Source organism: Budorcas taxicolor, chromosome 7 (assembly GCF_023091745.1).
Source record: "Budorcas taxicolor isolate Tak-1 chromosome 7, Takin1.1, whole genome shotgun sequence".
NCBI classification, from domain to species: domain Eukaryota; kingdom Metazoa; phylum Chordata; class Mammalia; order Artiodactyla; family Bovidae; genus Budorcas; species Budorcas taxicolor.
Genome location: NC_068916.1, coordinates 10,547,912 through 10,566,594, shown reverse-complemented (window position 1 = coordinate 10,566,594; position 18,683 = coordinate 10,547,912). Strand labels below are relative to the sequence as shown.

General features: G+C 39.7%; 1 protein-coding gene and 1 pseudogene across 1 annotated transcript; both read right to left on the bottom strand.

The window, feature by feature from the left end:
• Positions 1–248: 248 nt before the first annotated feature.
• LOC128050435 (olfactory receptor-like protein OLF4) lies at positions 249–2,152 on the bottom strand (annotated as a pseudogene).
• Positions 2,153–13,849: 11,697 nt separating this feature from the next.
• LOC128051286 (olfactory receptor 7A17-like) lies at positions 13,850–14,812 on the bottom strand. The gene has a single exon (XM_052643812.1). The coding sequence runs from the start codon at positions 14,774–14,776 to the stop codon at positions 13,850–13,852; it is 927 nt and encodes a 308-aa protein (XP_052499772.1). The 5' UTR covers positions 14,777–14,812.
• Positions 14,813–18,683: the final 3,871 nt, after the last annotated feature.

Sequence of the window (18,683 nt, the reverse complement as noted above, 5' to 3'; positions counted from 1 at the left end):
ATCTGATCAAAGATTCTGATCAGAGATTTATAATTTCTGACTCTGAGGCTTTGAAACTTTAAATTATGTTCCCTTCTTTAGCCCACAACCATTGGCCTTTTTAGAGCTGCTTTCTGAAGAATGTTTGCAGAGCCCTCTTTATGTCTTTGTTCCTCAGACTGTAGATGAAGGGGTTCAGCATGGGTGTGACCACAGTGTACATCACGGAGGCGACTGTACTTGAATGTGCACTGTGAGTAGCAGCAGAGCTAAGGTACACTTCTAGGCATGAGCCTTAAAACAAGGAGACAACAGAGGTGAGACACACATGTAGAAAATGCTTTATATTTACCCTGAGCTGATGAGATGCCACGTATGGAGGAAGCAATCTTACAGTAAGAGTAAAACATACCTGGAAAGGGACTACCACCCAGTAGCCCAGCTGCAAAATACATAACAATTTCATTAAGGACGTTGTCAGAACTGGCAAGTTGGACCAATTGTTTGAGTTCACAGAAATAGTGATGATTAACACATCTCTACAAAAAGAAAGCCTTGATACCATGGAGGTCCGTATCAAGGAATGCAGGACACTAATGACCCAGCTAACTAGAACCAGAATTACACAGAGCTGGGGGTTCGTGATGACTGTGTAGTGGAAGGGGTGGCAGATGGCCACAAACCGATCATAGGCCATCACAGTCAGGAGGAAGTCATCCAACCCTGCAAACAGTATGAAAAAAATGCATCTGGGTGATGCATCCTTCATGGGTGATGGCTTTGCTCTCTTTCCATATGTTCTGCAGCATCTTCGGGATGGTGGTGGAGGTAAAGCAGATGTCTACAAAGGACAGGTTGGAGAGGAAGAAGTACATGGGGGTGTGGAGGTGGGAGTCCGAGCTGACGGCCAGGATGACGAGCAGGTTTCCAGACACAGTGACCAGGTACATGGAAAGGAAAAGACCAAATATGAGGGGCTGTAGTGCTGATTCCTCTGAAAATCCCTCTGAAGAAGAAATTCTGAAACCTTTGTTAGGTTGCTTGGTGCCATTTCTTGATGTTGACTGTAAAGAAACATGACAATATGATTCATTTTTACAAAAAGGCCCATTACAGTGTTGAAAAAATACTATCTGTATTCTGCTTAATTATATTTCTTAATTAATTTCAATATTTTGCAAGAACTTGATCCTCTTTAGTAAATTTCCTCTGTCATTTCTAACTTGCAAATGTGTTCCAGTTTTTGCATTTTCCCCAAGATGTCATGTAATCCACATATTTAATGAGGAATTTCTTCATTCTTTTGGGCACTATATATTGAGTGCAACTATATCTCAGGTGCTGTCTAGGCAATGTGCATAGGGTGCTGAAATATAAAACCTTTTAAAATCTGTCCATGGAGAAAAAATATAATGAGATGCGTTTGTGTGCGGCAGGGAGGTGGCAGTTGGGGAGGTGGGCCTCAGTCAATTCTTAGTGTTTGTAACCTCATGTCCTGTAGCTTGCCAGGCTCCTCTATCCATATATCCATGGGATTTCTCAGGCCAGAATACTGGAGCGGGTTGCCATTTCCTCCTCTAGGATATATATGACTTGGGAGATGGTGAAATATTCTATGTAGAAATTTGAAAGCACATATAAGGGAAAGACTTACGAAGGGCTCCTATTATTTAAGGAAAGACATGCAAAAAATAGTTATCATTTGAACAGAGACCTCAAGGAAGAGCGAGCAGGAGCCATGAACATGCCAGGCACAAGGAGAACATTGTACCTGGAAGAGAGTAGCCAGTACAAAGGCCTTGGGGAAGTCACCTGTCTAAGACGCTCTAGTTTTCAAAAAAGACACCGATGTGGGAGAGGAGTAATGAGGGATAGGGGGTAAGAGCAAGAGGGAGAGTGAGGAGAGATGGTGCCAGAGGAGGCTGAGGAATAAGGTGGGCTCCCTGCTGCTGTTGAAACTTCAAACCCCCACTATGTTCTAGCACTTTATGAAATTGTTGCAGAAATGTTTAAATGGATCCCTTCTGTTGATCGAATTCTGGCCTCTGTGTATGAGAGTCACCTTGAATATGTGAGCTCGGTACCGCTTCTCCGAAGACTCCTCACACTCCACAAGGCAAGAAAACAAAGATCTACAGTGAGACCCTGGTTTCCTAGGCTGTGTTATTTCCATGTTGTTTTCACCCTTGACTACCCGATGAAGTTAAGGTTGATGGTGCCCAAGGTGGTTACATCAGATTATGTAGAAATGGGATCCAGAAATTCCAGTTTGTACATTTCCCAGGTGGCTTCCCAGGTAGCACAGTGATAAAGAATCTGCCTCCAATGCAGGTGATGCAAGAAACATGGGTTCAAATACCTCGGTTGGAAAGATCCCCTAGAGTAGGAAATGGCAACCCACTTCCGTTTTCTTGCCTGGGAAATCCAATGAATCAGACAAGACTGAGCACAGCAGCAGATTTCCCAGGTACCAAAGAATTTGGTGCTCAGTTTTGGTAGTCATCTTATTCTTGTAGTAAAGGCACATAAAGATACGTTCAGTGAACATATATGTCTCTGTATTATTTACCTAGATATCTGTATCTTTTCTCAAAATTTCAAAACCTGGATTTTTTATATATATGGATTCCCAGATGGCTAGTGGTAAAGAATCTACCTGCCAATGGAAGAGTCACTGGAGACACAGTTTCCATCCCTGAGTTGGGAAGATCCCCTGGAGGAGGGCATGCCCACCCACTTTTGTATTCTTGCCTGAAAAATCCCATGGACAGAGGAGCCTGGTGGGTTACAGTCCATGCGGTTGCAAGGAATTGGATATGACTAAGCACGAGCAAGCAGGAATTTATATATATTCCCTATATATATGGGGAGAGGGGGAGATGGTACATAAGCTCACCTGAGACTTTGGTGAGGAAAAGCCTCTTTGGTTGTGGTGACGTTTCATGTGTTGTTATATTTCATCCATGGCCATGGAAAATAATGAAAAAGCAAATAAAATTCATTCTAAAGAAAAGATCACTATATCTTTATGGTGTGAGACAATTAGAGATGTTACAGCCCATGCGATAAAATGCCAAAACCAATAAACCAATACTTTACACAGGATATTTATAGAGTAAAATGAAGGTAACTGAATATTGAGCATTTAACATATCAGCTAGCAAAATTGTTTTTCCTGTGCCCGTTTCCTATTTATTTGACTAACCAGATTTACATTGCATACGTGGCAAGTCTCTATGTCCATTTTTATATGTGGCATCTTTGCTTTGCTTTTCTTGTGTTTTGATTGCTTTTTTGATTAGTTCTAAAGACATCCTTTGTCCTAAGTCTGATCTTTGTCCCAGCATCAACAAAGTCCACAGTCCGCACATATAAACCTGCAGACGCTGTGACAATTCCAATCTTGTCACTGAATTACTTTCTTCATATTAGTTATCTGAGGACATTGCATTATGCATACATGTCTTTCTTTGTGTTCTGTCTTCTCAGTCATGATTCTAGATGCCCCAGGCAGAGACTTCACCTGTTTGTTAACCAAGTATGTGAATATATGTGATGCCTCAGACAGTAAACAATCTGCCTGCAGTGCAGGAGACCCAGGTTCAATCTCTGGGTTGGGAGGATCCCCTGGAGGAAGAAATGGCAGCCCACTCTAGTATCTTCCTTGGAGAACTCCGTGGACAGAGGAGGCTGGTGGGCTACAGTTCATAGGGTCACAAAGAGTCAGACACAACTGAATGACTGACATTTTCACAAAAATAAACTGGGAAAAATAAAAAGTAAGGAAATAATAAAACCAAGTTAAATAGTATAATTACAAAACAAGTCTGCTGCTGCTGCTAAGTCGCTTCAGTCATGCCTGACTCTGTGCGACCCTAGAGATAGCAGCCCACCAGTCTCCTCTGTCCCTGGGATTCTCTAGGCAAGAACACTAAGTGGGTTGCCATTTCCTTCTCCAATACATACATGCATGCTGTCGCTTCAGTTGTGTCTGACTCTGTGCAACCCCATAGACAGCAGCCCACAAGGCTCCTCCATCCACAGGACTCTCTAGGCAAGAATACTGGGGTGGGTTGCCATTTCCTTCTCCACAAAAAAAGTCTAGTAAATGAAATTAAATGAAGTATTGAAAACTAAATGAGCAAGAAATAATTTATGATATCAGTAAGAATTAATTGAACTGAAAATGACCTATAGATAAAATAATATACTATGTAATCTTTATAGAATGTTTGTCAAGTAGCAAATGCTCATTTATTTTTGTTGAATGAATCAGGACTTATTTCTCATTTTATATCAACATTTAATATACATGAACATTTATTTAAATTTGTTTGGAAGGATAGAATTGTTGGTAATAGCTGGCATAGCTATCTAGCAAAAAATGAAGTTTTGGCCCCCCCAACATCTAATATTAATAAAATATTAAAGCAATTATATCCCCTGTGTAAAAGTAACCAAAACATTTTAGATTAATATCTTAAAATCTACATATAAAATCTATGAGTGTATAAAAGCATCATAAATAAGGCAAAACGCTCAGAAGTGAGACAATAAAGATTTACAACTAAATAAAAATAAAAGTTATGGCCAAAAATATGCCTCAGAAGTCACACACACACATAAAACTGGAGAAATTTTACTATCTGAAATATCTAAGATGTGAGAGCATCTGTGGATGGTACCAATGTCAATTCCTGGTTTTGATATTGTGGTATTTAAGATATTGGGAGAAACTGAGTGAAGAGCTGATGGGACATTTCTGAATGTTTCTGTAATGTCCTGTGTATCCACTGTTATTTAAAGCAAAGCTAATTATAAAACATCATTTGAAAAAATAATTTGTAAAAATTACTTGAGAGTCTGTTTAGTGCAAGAAAATGGGCATATAATATGAGTATATAACAGTAATAGGCAAATCAAATATATATATTTGGTCACCATTTTGATTATATATATTACATAATATTAAATATGTTTTGTATAATATATTTATATATGTTAAATATATAAATTTGCTCTAACTCAGTATATAGTTTAAGAAGACAACAAAGAAGCTCTTACATACCATCATCTTGGGAAAAACTTGAGCAAAGAACTTTCAAATAGTAGCAAAGGAGTGCTCTGTGACTCTTCTGGCAAAAATGACAGTATTTTAGGGGAAAATATGAAGACATCTCTAACCATTCAAAATACGGATACGCTTTAACTCAGGGTTCTCCAGCGCTGGTGCAATTGACACTGTGATCCAGATCGTTGTGGAGGGATCTGTCCTGTGCATTGTAGGGTGCTTTGCAATATTTCTAACCTCTTCTGAGCCCTCCATGTGTGACAACCACAGTTACAGCTAGAGTTTGACTTTCACCCTCTTATATTTCTGTATCATTGATATACTAGCAGTTTAATTTTAAAGGATATGAAGGACCATCAAAAGGAGAGTAGTACACGCACACGATGACGGGTTATGCATATGTGTGTGCATGCTCTTCGTGTCTGACTCTTTGCGACCCTGCGGACTGTAACCCACCAGGTTCCTCCGTCCACGGGATTCTCCAGGCAAGAATACTGGAGTGGATTCTATGCCCTCATCCAGGAGATCTGCCCAACCCAGGGACCGAACTCACATTTCCTGTGTCTCCTGCGGCTCATGCATTACAGGAAGATTCTTTACCCACTGAACCACCTGGGAAGCCCATGATACAGTCATATAAATAATAAATCAGTATAGTAATTGGAGTTAAGTCTATGAGAAATTATTAAGAAGGAAAAAAGATAGGGAAAATGATTGCACTAAAACATGAGAAGCAATTTTAAGGTGCAAAAGATCCTATTCATGCATCTGTAGAAAAGCATATTGGCATGTATATGTAGACAGTATACAAAGAGAAGTTTTACAATAAATTAAGAATTTATGTGATAAATGTCAGTGAGAATGAAATTAGTCTAAGTCAAGTGGTTTCAAAACAACTGTATGTAACAAAATTGGGTGAAAATCTAAAGAAAATTATATAGAAATATGAAATAGTAATGATTTAACAACATCAACATGGGTCACCAATACAAAATTAAATTGCCGAGACTTGGGAGAAAAAGAAAATAACAGAATGATTTTTTTTTAATTTTTATTTTTACTTTATAATACTGTATTGGTTTTGCCATACATTGACATGAATCCACCACGGGTGTACATGAGTTCCCAAACATGAACCCCCCTCCCACCTCCCACCCCATAACATCTCTCTGGATCAGCCCCGTGCACCAGCCCCAAGCATCCTGTATCCTGCATCAAACATAGACTGGCGATTCATTTTTTACATGATAGTATACATGTTTCAATGTCATTCTCCCAAATCATCCCACCCTCTCCCTCTCCCTCAGAGTCTAAAAGTCCACTCTACACATCTGTGTCTCTTTTGCTGTCTCGCATACAGGGTCATCATTGCCATCTTTCTAAATTCCATATATATGTGTTAGTATACTGTATTGGTGTTTTTCTTTCTGGCTTACTTCACTCTGTATAATCGGCTCCAGTTTCATCCATCTCATTAGAACTGATTCAAATGTATTCTTTTTAATGGCTGAGTAATACTCCATTGTGTATATGTACCACAGCTTTCTTATCCATTCATCTGCTGATGGACATCTAGGTTGTTTTCATGTCCTGGCTATTATAAACAGTGCTGTGATGAATTTTAAAATGCAGTGAGAATGCATTACCTGAGTTATTTCCTCTTATATGAATATGTGTGGATTTCTATTTGCTTTAGAAAGACGCAAGTGATCTTTAGTTAAATGGTAATGAAGCATGCTTTCCACTTGAAGGCCAGGTTTGATGCAACTTTCAGAAACAGATCTAATCACACACACACACACAATGGAAAGCAAAACAAAAGAAAGCAAAGGAAAACAGCAATATAAAGACTTGGAGAAATTAAATAGGATGATTTATTAGCACTAAAGATATAGCTACTTCACTGCCATTTTTGTTAAAACAAGAATTTACAAGTGAATTCTAACCTGAGAACTCAATTCTTTCAGAAAAATTTTAAAAATGAAAAAGCAATGGAGGGAGTGCATACGCTTGATTGATATATTGGTCACACGAAAACTATATACACTCACAATTTCTCTCAAATACATCTATTCATACATGTACAGGCATGCACGTGTGCCAAGTCGCTTGAGTTGTGTCCGACTCTTTGTGACCCCATGGGACAGTAGCCCGCCAGGCTCCTCTGTTCAAGGGATTCTCCAGGCAAGAGTACTGGAGTGGATTGCCATGCCCTCCTCCAGGGGATCTTCCCAACCCAGGGATCAAACCAGCATCTCTTATGTCTCCTGCAATGGCAGGCATGTTCTTTACCATTAGCACCACCTGGGAAGCCCCCTTCAGTTCAGTTCCGTTCAGTCGCTCAGTTGTGTCTGACTCTTTGAGACCCCATGGACTGCAGCATGCCAGACTTCCCTGTCCAGCTCCTATACACACATAAAAGAGCTAAATAGCAAATAGCCAGTCTATGGCAGTAAAAAATAAATAAATAAATAACAGGGAAAAAAAACAATCCATTGTTTGAAAACTTGGAAGTAACAACGGAAAATTTCTCCTATCTGCCTATATTAAAGCAAAAAATTCACACAGATAATTTGAGATAGAAAAAGTAAATGACTAATAAATCCACATACATATTCATCCTCTCAGATGATGAGATAGTTTCAAGGTAAGCACATCTGTATCCCCCTTTACACATCTTAATTATTTCTTTTTTTTTTTTTTTCACAGAAAATAATGTGAAAAAATGTCAAAAAATGTCTCTAGCACCTGCTTTTGCAAAGATATATTTGCAAGCACTTCTTGATATGAAATGTTCTCATCATTACAGAAACATTATGGAAATATGTTCCATTTTAAAAGTTAAAAAGAAATGCTTTCACTTCATTTTATAGCTCTCCAACTAATACCGTATCTCTCTGTTCCAGGTAATTGAGATATTTAGACGTATGTTCTACTCTTACTGGAAGGAATTTCTGTTTCTCCCCCATTTTCTAATGGGGCTTCCATTCCTAGCATTTAATTGACATCACAGAGCATCGTCTTCCTGAGTTCTACAGTCACTACTGTTTTTAGCATCATTAAAATACATTGATATTTTAATCAAGCAAGAAAGCAACCACAGTGGTCTCTGGGATACACTGAGGTAAACATTTTCTCAGATAAACATTCTTGGATTTCATTCTATTTGTCATTCTTCTGCGGTGTCTTTTGGGATTTTGAACTCACCTGCATGGGAACGCTGAGAGGAAGGACCTCGTGTGGAAGTCTGAAACCCTTCCTGGATGGTTGGTGATGGAGACTGAAGCTCTGTCCCCAGACAAGTCAGCAGGAAAGGGCCATACATTGGTCCTTCACCAGACTTAGGACTCTAAAAGCAACAACTTGTCTCATCTATGCCCAGGTTGTACAAGTTCAGGGATACAGCAGAGGAGATATTCACAGTTCTCATTACGTATATTCCCCTCTTGTTATTAATACAATGACCTGTAAGCACATGAAATTCCTGATGGAGTTGGTCTGGACAGAAAGGATGTTTTTCCTATTGATTCTCTGTTCTCAGGAGACCAGGTAATAAAGCCAGAAGAACTAAATTTGTATTATTTCTCTATTAACTCTTTTGCCCCCCAGCTGCCTAATCTCCCAGCACTTTATCCCAATCCTGAGTGTAAGTTTTCTCCAGCCTATGAGACTCAGGTAACTCTCTTGACTAGGTCACTTGGTTCAACAAAGCATTGATCTATGGTGGGGATAGCTCATGAAATCCTTAGAAAAGCTTTTTCTCCCTTTCTGAGAGGGAGAAGTGTGTTCCTTTAAGGTAAAACATTGGGCAGTGCACTCCATGGCTTCCTGACACTTCTGCTAAAACCTTTAGGAATTCCATATTACATCTGAAGTTAAGAGCTATCAATTAGCCCTTGATTTAAAAAGGTTTATAAGTTGTGAGATATATTTAGATACTGCCAAACACCATAACCTACCTCAAAGGATTACAGAAATTATCAGATTTAATTTTTAGAGAAGCTTCTTCTGTGAGGTAGTACTACTATAACTCCATCCTCCATTTCAGGAATGAGGTTCAGAGGAATTTCACATTCTGCTAAAAATTACAAACCTGTTTTGGGATGGAATCTTGACTGGAATTTTATCAGGATGTTTCCAGTTCTCAAACTCTGGTTCATGGTTCTGAGTCAGAGAACTGGGTTTTGATCCTGGAGATATGTGGCAATGTCAAAGAAGATGCTGCTAAACACCCACAATACCCAGGACAGGACTCAACACAGGTAATTGTCCTGCAAAACTGTTAACAGCTAGAAGGTGATAAACACACTTTAAACCAGCACTGCTCCAAGTTTCTAGCTTCCCAGGCAGCTCAATGATTAAGAATCTGTCTATCAATGCAGGGGATGCGGATTCGATCCAAATCAGGAAGATCCCTTGGAGAAGGAAATGGTAACCCACTCTAGAATTCTTGCCTGGGAAATCTGGACAGAGGAGTCTGGAGGGCTACAGTCCATGAAGTCTCAAAGAGTCGAACACGACTGAGCGACTGAACACACATACACAGCTCCAAGTATATTGTGCATACAAGTCACTGAGGATTCTAATTCAACTATAAATTCCAGCTAACTGTTCAGTGGGCCCAAGGGCCCGGCATTTCTAACAGCTACCAGGAGCTGTGATGCTGCAGGTCCTGGTCTGTGGGTCACACTTTGAGTAACAAGGCTATAACTGTGATTAAGTCATAGGTAAGCTTAGGTGTTCTGTACCAAGAGAAAATCCACTTTTATATGTAATTTTGAAAGCAAAAGGTTTTACTCCCTGCAGAGGTTGTAATAAAATCTGTTTTTGATTCTTCATATAAAGATTCTTGTTGTTTATTCGGTCCCTAAGTCATGTCCAACTCTTTGCCTCCCCATGAGCTGCAGCATGCCAGGATTCCCTGTCCTTCACTATCTCCCAGAGTTTGCTCTTGAATTGTATCAAATCACATACATCAAGAAAATATTTTGTAATAAAAGGCAGAATAAATGTCTCAAAAATATGTCTACATCTTAATCCTAAGAACTTTTAATATACATACATAAAGGCAAATTGTTGCAGAAGTTAATAGAAGTAGTCTTGTTCAGGTTTCAGAAGCTGTAATAGGCCTTTGACTGAACAGAGACCCTGAAGGGAGTTACATGCCAAATTGCTGACCAACAGAAAGGTGTGTGTGCTCCATCATGTCTGACTTTGCCACCCAATGGATGGTAGCCCACTGAGCTCCTCTGTCCATGGGATTTTCCAGGCAAGAATACTGGAGCGGATTGCCATTTCCTCCACCAGGGGATCTTCCCGACATGGAGATTGAACCTGCAACTCCTGCATTGGCAGGTTGATTCTTTACCACTGAGCCACTTGGGAAGCCCCATGAATTACCTGGGTTTGTATAAAGTCATTACAATGGACTTCTGAATGTGGAGGAAACAGGAAAAAAAGACTGGAGTCAGATTTGAGGATGCTCCACGGCTGGCTTTGAAGATGAGGAAGGACCATGAGACAAGGAATGAAGGTGCCCCTAGAAAGTAATCTAGGAAGGCAAGACCTTCTTCCTGGGTGTTCACATGGATCCCAGATTTCCTAGACATCTTGTATTCAGCTCAATAAATGGGTTCTGACTTCTAGTACTTCACCTGTAAATACAGGGACAAGTTTATAATTAGAGACATAGCTCAACAACAAGTGGAGGAGCACATAGAAAAATGCTTTTATAATTAAGACAGAAGCAAGGCAGAGATGCACAGCTGGAGAAAAAGGGGGTGGGAGTCCCCCCAGTGAGGAGGGGCACAGTAAAGTGGCGGTTAAGTGATTTATATGGGTCAGTTCTTTCTGGTCATCGTTTACCTTCAGCCAATTATTTGGCTTCTTTTTCCATACCTGACCTACCCTGGGACTCTCCCTTGGGTGTACCTACATCCCTCAGCCAAGATGGATCTCAAAGTGAAGGCTTCTGGGAGGAGTAAGACTCTTAATGGCCTGGTGTTATCCCCTGAGTTTTGACCCCCAAATAAACTTTCTGAGCATGTGCAGGGTCTCCCTTCTCCTAAAAGCAGGGGTGAGGAGAGGGGGAGGGGAGAGTGGAGATCCCTTAATCCTTTGCTTTGTCCTTGCCATGTCTATACATTAAGGTGTTTACAAGAGGTGAAGACTGGCTATTTACCCTATTTACCTTGTTTCTGTTGTTACTTCCATTTCAGAGGTCAAACAAGAGGCTGATTGTAAATGCCTTAAACTGGAGCCCACCTATCTCTTATCTCAGGAAATGCAAACAGGAGGCCAGCTCTAAATATTTAACCTAAACCCCATCTATGTCCTGCCTCACTTGACCCTATATGGTCTAACCAGTACTGTCCAGGTGCCATTGAAATAATATATTAACAAAAGAGTGATGACATATACTAAAATATGGTTATTAATTTCAAGTTTCATTATAATGTCTCCTTTCACCTTATTTCTTTCCCTTTCCACCTATACTCCTGTCTTGGCTTATGCAGAAATGCTCCTCTTAAAGGACCATTATCTTCTTGACTTTCTGTAACAATATGTAGATCCTAAACCCGTTGTCTTATTCTTTAACTACATATGGATATTGTTGCTTGGTTATTAAAATCTTTTCTTGAGTGGTCATTATCTTACAATATTTCCAAAACTCCCTTAAAATCCCCTCTCTATCTTTAACCCTCTAGTGATATTTCTAAACTAATTAATTATTCCTAACAAGCGTGCTTGAGAGAATAAGTACATAAATAACATACACATGTACATACTTCATAATTTTGAATGTGTTCTTTTGACTACACAAGCACTTTTATAGTTTCAGATTTTCTCACAGCATCCTTCTTCACAAATTATGCTGAATTTTTTTCATATTACCTTTGGAAGTAAGGAAAGGGGGGCTGGGGAATTACATTTCTAAAAAATACATAACAAAACAGTAAAATTATCATATACCTTCTCAAGTTGTATAAAAATGGAAGCAGGCAGTACATACTCTAAACTGTTAAATGACTTTCTAAATTCTTCAACTGGTACACTTTAAATGAGTACAGTTTACTGCTTGTATATTTGCTTTAACAAATTTATTAGAATTTTAAAAATGTAATGTCCATGCCAAGGTAGAATCTGGAGCAAATATAGCTGAGTCACAGCTGACTGGGATGGGAGATATCTTTTCTAACAGGCAGAAATTAAGGTCTCATATGTGTGTATAAAGATAGTAAAATTAAGGTAATTCACACTTAATAAATTTATTTCCCCTTGCAGATTAGAAGCTTAACCTCCACATATGAGTCGTTCAGTGACAAATTCTTCAAGTCAGAAGAGCAGTACAACCACACACAACATCGTGGACGAGCCTTTGAAATACAAGGTAGAGATTCATGGCCAACTACAGACTCATGAGAAGCCCTGCAGAGATCAGAACAACTTCACACTGTTCCATCTCATTTGAAAAGAGAGATACTATATTAAACAATTTTACTTTTAGGCAAGTTTGTATGCAGCAATAACTAACTAATGAAATAATCAAACTGGATGAAACTGAGAGCATTAATAATAAACTGATTCTATGTATTCAGGACCTTGTTCTGATAGTTGAAGATAACATTCATAATCACTCAGTTGTTCAAGTTTGTTTCATATAGCTCTATGAAAAAGGGACTCCAGTGAGGTCCCTTTGATGCCCCATGGAGAGGTTGGAAGGACATGGATATTTGCACAATCACATACCTGAAGAGAATCTGAGTTTTCTATGTGTCATCCTTTAATAATGAGGATAATACTTAATGGACATTATTGATACTGTTCATTCTCTGCCCCCATAGAGGTCTGACAGAATTATGAATAGATGGAGCTAGGTTATTAAGAGAAATGGAAAGAATAATAATTACTGAAAGCACTAGAGATTTCTAATCAGGAATAAAAAATAATTTAAAAATATATATATATCCCACCAGTCCTTCAACTTAAAGAATGTACCTTTCAAACAGATACTCATAGTCCATATTTTAATGAATCTATGAATCACCTGAAAAATATAGATTTTGCATAGTAATAAATGCATGATTTCATATTTTGGTTTGTCTTACGTAAAGTGAAGTCTAAGGTCATATTATATCAGTCTATTTTTTCAAATTTGTCTTTCAGTATAGATTTCACTTGGAAACATGTAATATATTATCAGTATTTGCCAGTAATGATGGAAGACACAGTGGACACCAGCTTATATCAAGGCAAGATCCTAATGAGTAGCAAAATATCCTATGACCAGTGATAACAACCAGTAATTTAAAATTTATATTATCAAGAAGAGTAACTAAGAAAGGGATATGCACAGAATGATGTTGAGAAACATTAAAACTACATTCTCAGTTTTCCTCTTTTATAAACTTATTAATAGTGGATGCCAAAAGTAGGGATCTTCCCCGGTAGGGGTTGAATAACTCATAATTCTTCTCTTAGTCAAGCAAAACAAAACAATGCTCACTCTAGCCTTACTATTTCATCTGAGGAGAAATTATTCTTAAGAGATCATGTAGTCCCTTGATATAAATGGGAATTTCCAATGTTTTATATCCAAAACTGGAAATATGGGAGAATAGGAAACTTAACAGGGAGAAATATAGGATATCAGACATCACAAAGCATAAAAGTGAGTTACATAAATTGTATAAAGTTGAAATCAAAATAAAATTTTCAAGAAAAATAGAGGAGGCATCTTCTATTTCCACAATCTGACCAAACAATGGCAACACTGGGCTTAATGTCTGAGCTCTGCTACTACAAGTACTTCTTAAGATCTATGACAATAGGACCTTTTAAAATTACCTTTCCAAAGAGTTTTTTCAGACCCTTCTTTAAGTCTTTATTCCTCAGACTGTAGATGAAGGGGTTCAGCATGGGTGTGACCACAGTGTACATCACCGAGGCTGTTGCACTTGAGTGTGAGCTGCGAGTACCAGCCAAGCTAAGGTAAACACCTAAGCCTGTACAATAAAATATCAAGACAACTAAAAGGTGTGATGCACAGCTGGAAAATGCTTTAAACTTCCCCTGAGCAGATGAGATTCTATGTATGGAGGAAACTATCTTAGAGTAAGAGTAAACGATACATATAAGGGAACCACCAGCCAGGAACACAGCTTTAAAATACATCTCCAAATTATTGAGAAAGGTGTCAGAACAGGCAAGTTGGATCATCTGATTGAGTTCACAGAAAAAATGGGGAATTTCTAAGACTGTACAGAAGGACAGTCTCAACATCATTAAGCTTTCTAACAAGGAATTCAGGACACTGATGATCCAGGACACCAGCACCATCAGTCCACAGATCCGGGGGTTCATGATGACTGTGTAGTGCAGGGGGTGGCAGATGGCCACAAAGCGGTCATAGGCCATCACAGTCAGGAGGAAGACGTCCAATCCTATAAAGAGTGCAAAAAACTGCATCTGGATAATGCAGCCTTCATAGGTTATAACTTTACTCTGTGCCCAAATGTTCTTTAGCATCTTTGGGATGGTGGTGGAGGTGAAACAGATGTCTACAAAGGACAGGTTGGAGAGGAAGAAGTACATGGGGGTGTGCAGGTGGGGATCTGAGCTGACGGCCAGGATGATGAGCAGGTTTCCAAACATAGTGATCAGGTACATGGAGAGAAAAAGCCCAAATATGAGGGGCTGCAGTTCAGGTGACTCTGAAAATCCCATAAGAAGAAATTCTGAACTTCTTGTTTGGTTCCTTACTGTCACACGGTGGGTATGATTACCAGGAAAGCTGTAAATACCATGACTGTTTTCATACAAACTGGCATTATTCACATTTTTTAAATGGGACCATATATCTTTTGCCATGAAGAAGTTAATTTCAGTATTTTATTCACAGATTTGAATCTTTTTAGGGATTTCCCTGTGCCATCTCTAATTAGCAAGTTTTTCCTCAAGACGTCATGTATTCAAGTTTTTAATGAGAAATTCTTTCACATACTTGAGGAATTTGTCTTGAATTGAGACAAATACCAGGCACTGTACATGCAATAAATGCACCGTTCTGAAAAACAAAAATTCCAAAATCCAGTTATGGAGAAGAGAAGCAAATAAAAAACAATATGAAGTGTGTCCAATGGTTATTGATGCTATGAAGATAAAGCAGATGTAAGAGAGAGTCAAGGAAAGATGCTATTTTTAAATACATTTTCAGCACTCGAAACAAGGTGCTATTTGAACAGATTTCAAGGAGGAGAGAGCCAGTGATGTGAGCATAACTGGGAAAGTGTGTGCCTGGCAAGGGAAGAGCCAGGGCAAGGGCCTGGAAAGTGCTTGTGTAAGATGGTCCAGTCCAGAAAAGGAAGCCACTCTAATGAGGGACATGAGCAGGTGGGTGAGAGAGGAGAGATGGCGTCAGAACATGTAGAAAAATGAGATGGCCTTCCTGCTATTGCTGAAACTTCAAGACACAGAGTCCCCGTATCAACATTATATACTTTCAGCACTTATGAAATTCAATTTAAAAAGACTATATGAAACAAAACTGATAGACATCCAAAACCAACCTCTATATATTTATACATATATGTGTGTATATATATACACATATATATTTTAGTTATAATTTAATATCAGTGTGGGTCATGTTGCAGTGAAATGGGAAAAAAGAGGAGCGAGTTTTTCCTGTCCCTTTCCTGAGAATGAAGAAGACACAGATAACACTGAGCAGGCCTGAACACTCCTAGTTTTCACTTCAACTGTTCCTAATCTGTAGTCTTTAACTGAGTTTGCTTTTCTGCCCCCAAAGTCTGCAGGAGCTTCATTTTGCACCTATTATCCTTTTTCGCTATTGTTGTCGTTCACTCGCTAAGTCATATCATACTCATGCCAACACATGGACAGCAGCACCGCAGGCTTCCCTGTCTAACCCTAACTCTAACCCTGATTATCCTTTGACTCTATGCTAAATACATCCTTTACCTAGTGCTTACCTTTACAGCACTCTCCCCCTTTTAGTTACAAGATTATTGATGCCAGCCTGTGACTGTTTCTGAAACAATACAAGAGGAAGAAGACAAGACCCTTGCACATTTGTTCCTCATCACCAACCCCTGACTGTGAGACTTCATTTTACATAAGCCTCTATGATCTCAGTGAGGGAGCAGTGAGCGGTGGCATGAAGCAAGATCTAGATTCCCTGCACCAGGAATTGAACCTGGGTAGCCTGGTTGAGAACCAGGAATCCTAGCTACTGTCCACTAAAAAATATAATCACAGCCTGAAAGTAGAGAGTTATTTCATTTGGTGGGAATGTTAAGGACTCAGAGCCAGGAAGGCAGAATCTCAGTAGCTCTGAGAAAACTGCTCCAAGGAGGCAGGAGGGGATATCAGGCTATATACAAGTTTGCAAAAAAGGGAGCAGGCAGTCTGAACATCAAAGATCAGGTATCAAGTCAAGGAATTTACCATTCTATGTATGGGAAACTGCAAGCCTCTGGGCTCACTGAATTCATTCCTTTCATATGCATCTCAGCTATCTGGGGCCAACCCTGTTTCCGTGTTCCCCTTGCTTCTTGCATTCCCCCAGCTCCTCAGCAATCAACTTGCAGGTGGCAACATCTGCTGGATCATAGCTTGGGGAGCTCACATTCACATTTGGAGGCCAGAAATCACTGATGGCTGTGACATGTCTTGTTTATTGATGTGGCAGGAGACATTTTCATTTCTCACCAACAAACCAGCAAGGGCTATAGGCTAGAAGCCGCTTTCCTCTGGATTTTTGCTCCCACTGAAAAGTGTGTTTATCACAGAGGCAGAAACCACAAATGCAGGTACAAAGTTTATTACTAGGGACACAGAACAAGTGGGAAAGCACATAGAGTAATGGTTTGTTTAGTTGAGGTAGAAGCAAGGCAGAGATGCACACCCAGAGAGAAAGAGTGTGGGCATTCCCCCCTGGTGAGAGGGTTAGTTACCTATATAGGCCAGTTCTTCTGGGTCTTCATTTTCCTTCAGGCATATTGCCTGCTTTCTTTTTCCACACCTGACCTACCCTGGGTCCCTCCCCTGGGGTGCTGGCTCACACAGCCCGCAGCCAAGATAGATTTCGAAGTTAAGGCTTCTGGGAGGAGCAAGACTCATTATGGTCTGGCATTATCCCTTGAGTTTTGACCCACAAGGAGCCCTTCTGAGCATGTGTAGTGTCTCCCTTGTCCCCAAAAGAGGGAGGAACAGAAATCCCTTAATCCTTTACTCAGAGTTTTGCCTTCCTTTGTCCTTGCCATGATTATTTCCCTGAGATGTTTACAGGAGATAAAGACTGCTCATTTACGCTGTTTCTGTTGTTACTTCCATTTTGGAAGGCATACAGGAGGCTGATTGTAAATTCCTCAATTGGAGGTCACCTATCTCTTGTCTCAGGACATGTAAACAGGAGGCTGGTTGTAAACATCTAACCTGGGGCCATTCTATTTCCTACATCACCTAGACTCCTCATGGAGAGAGGCACAGTTCTTGAGGCATTAGCCTGCTGTGTTCTCCCCTCTGCCAGCTGAGAATTAAAGCCATGTTTCTATTTCCTCTAAATTCTGTCTCTGTATATTTTATTCAGCTTTGGTGGGCAAGAAAGCCAAGATTTTGGCCTGCAAAAGCCACTAATTCACTTGTAGATTACCAAAATCTTGGGAATAAAATTAAATGAGAGAAAATCTTTAAAATATTGATAGGAAGTAGTATCTAAATAAATTATCATTCCCTCTTACACAAAGACCTGTGTGTGTGTGTGTGTGCACGCGTGCTTAGTCTCTCAGCCGCTTAGTCTCTCTCAAAGCCAACTCTTTGAGACCCCACGGACTGTAACTCACCATGTTCCTCTGTTCATGGAATTCTCCAGGAGTGGGTTGCTGTTCCCCTCTCCAGAGGATCTTCTCCACCCAGGAAACAAACCCAGGTCTCCTGCATTGCAGGCAGATTTTTTACTGGCTGAGCCACCTGGGAAGCTCCATTACACAGAGACAAAAGGATTCAAATACACATGTGGAAGACAAAGGTGATTTTCATCTAATGTAAAGATGATTGCCTTAACAAATAGTTATTTTGGTTCAACTTTTAGAAATAGATCTAATCACCAAAGAAGGAAAGGAACAGAGAGGAACAGTAGATATGAAAAGTAGTTGGGTATATGCAAAGAGTGATTTAATAACACCAAGTATGCAAAAGAGGGGTTTTCTAGATGTCTCAGTGGTAAAGAATTTGCTTGCCAATGTAGGAGACTCAAGAGACATGGGTTCAATTTTGCACCTACTTATATACATACATATTGATGCTTTTGAACTGTGGTGTTGGAGAATAATCTTGAGAGTCCCTTGACCTGCAAAGAGAACAAGTCAGTCCATCCTAAAGAAGATCAGTCCTGAATATTCTTTGGAAGGACTGATGCCGAAGCTGAAGCTCCAATACTTTGGCCACCTGATGCAAAGAACTGACCCATTGGAAAAGACCCTGATGGAGGGAAAGATTGAAGGCAGGAGGAGAAGGGGACGACAGAGGATGAGATGGTTGGAATGGCATCACCAACTCGATGGACATGAGTTTGAGTAAGCTCCGGGAGTTGGTGATAGACAGGGAAGCC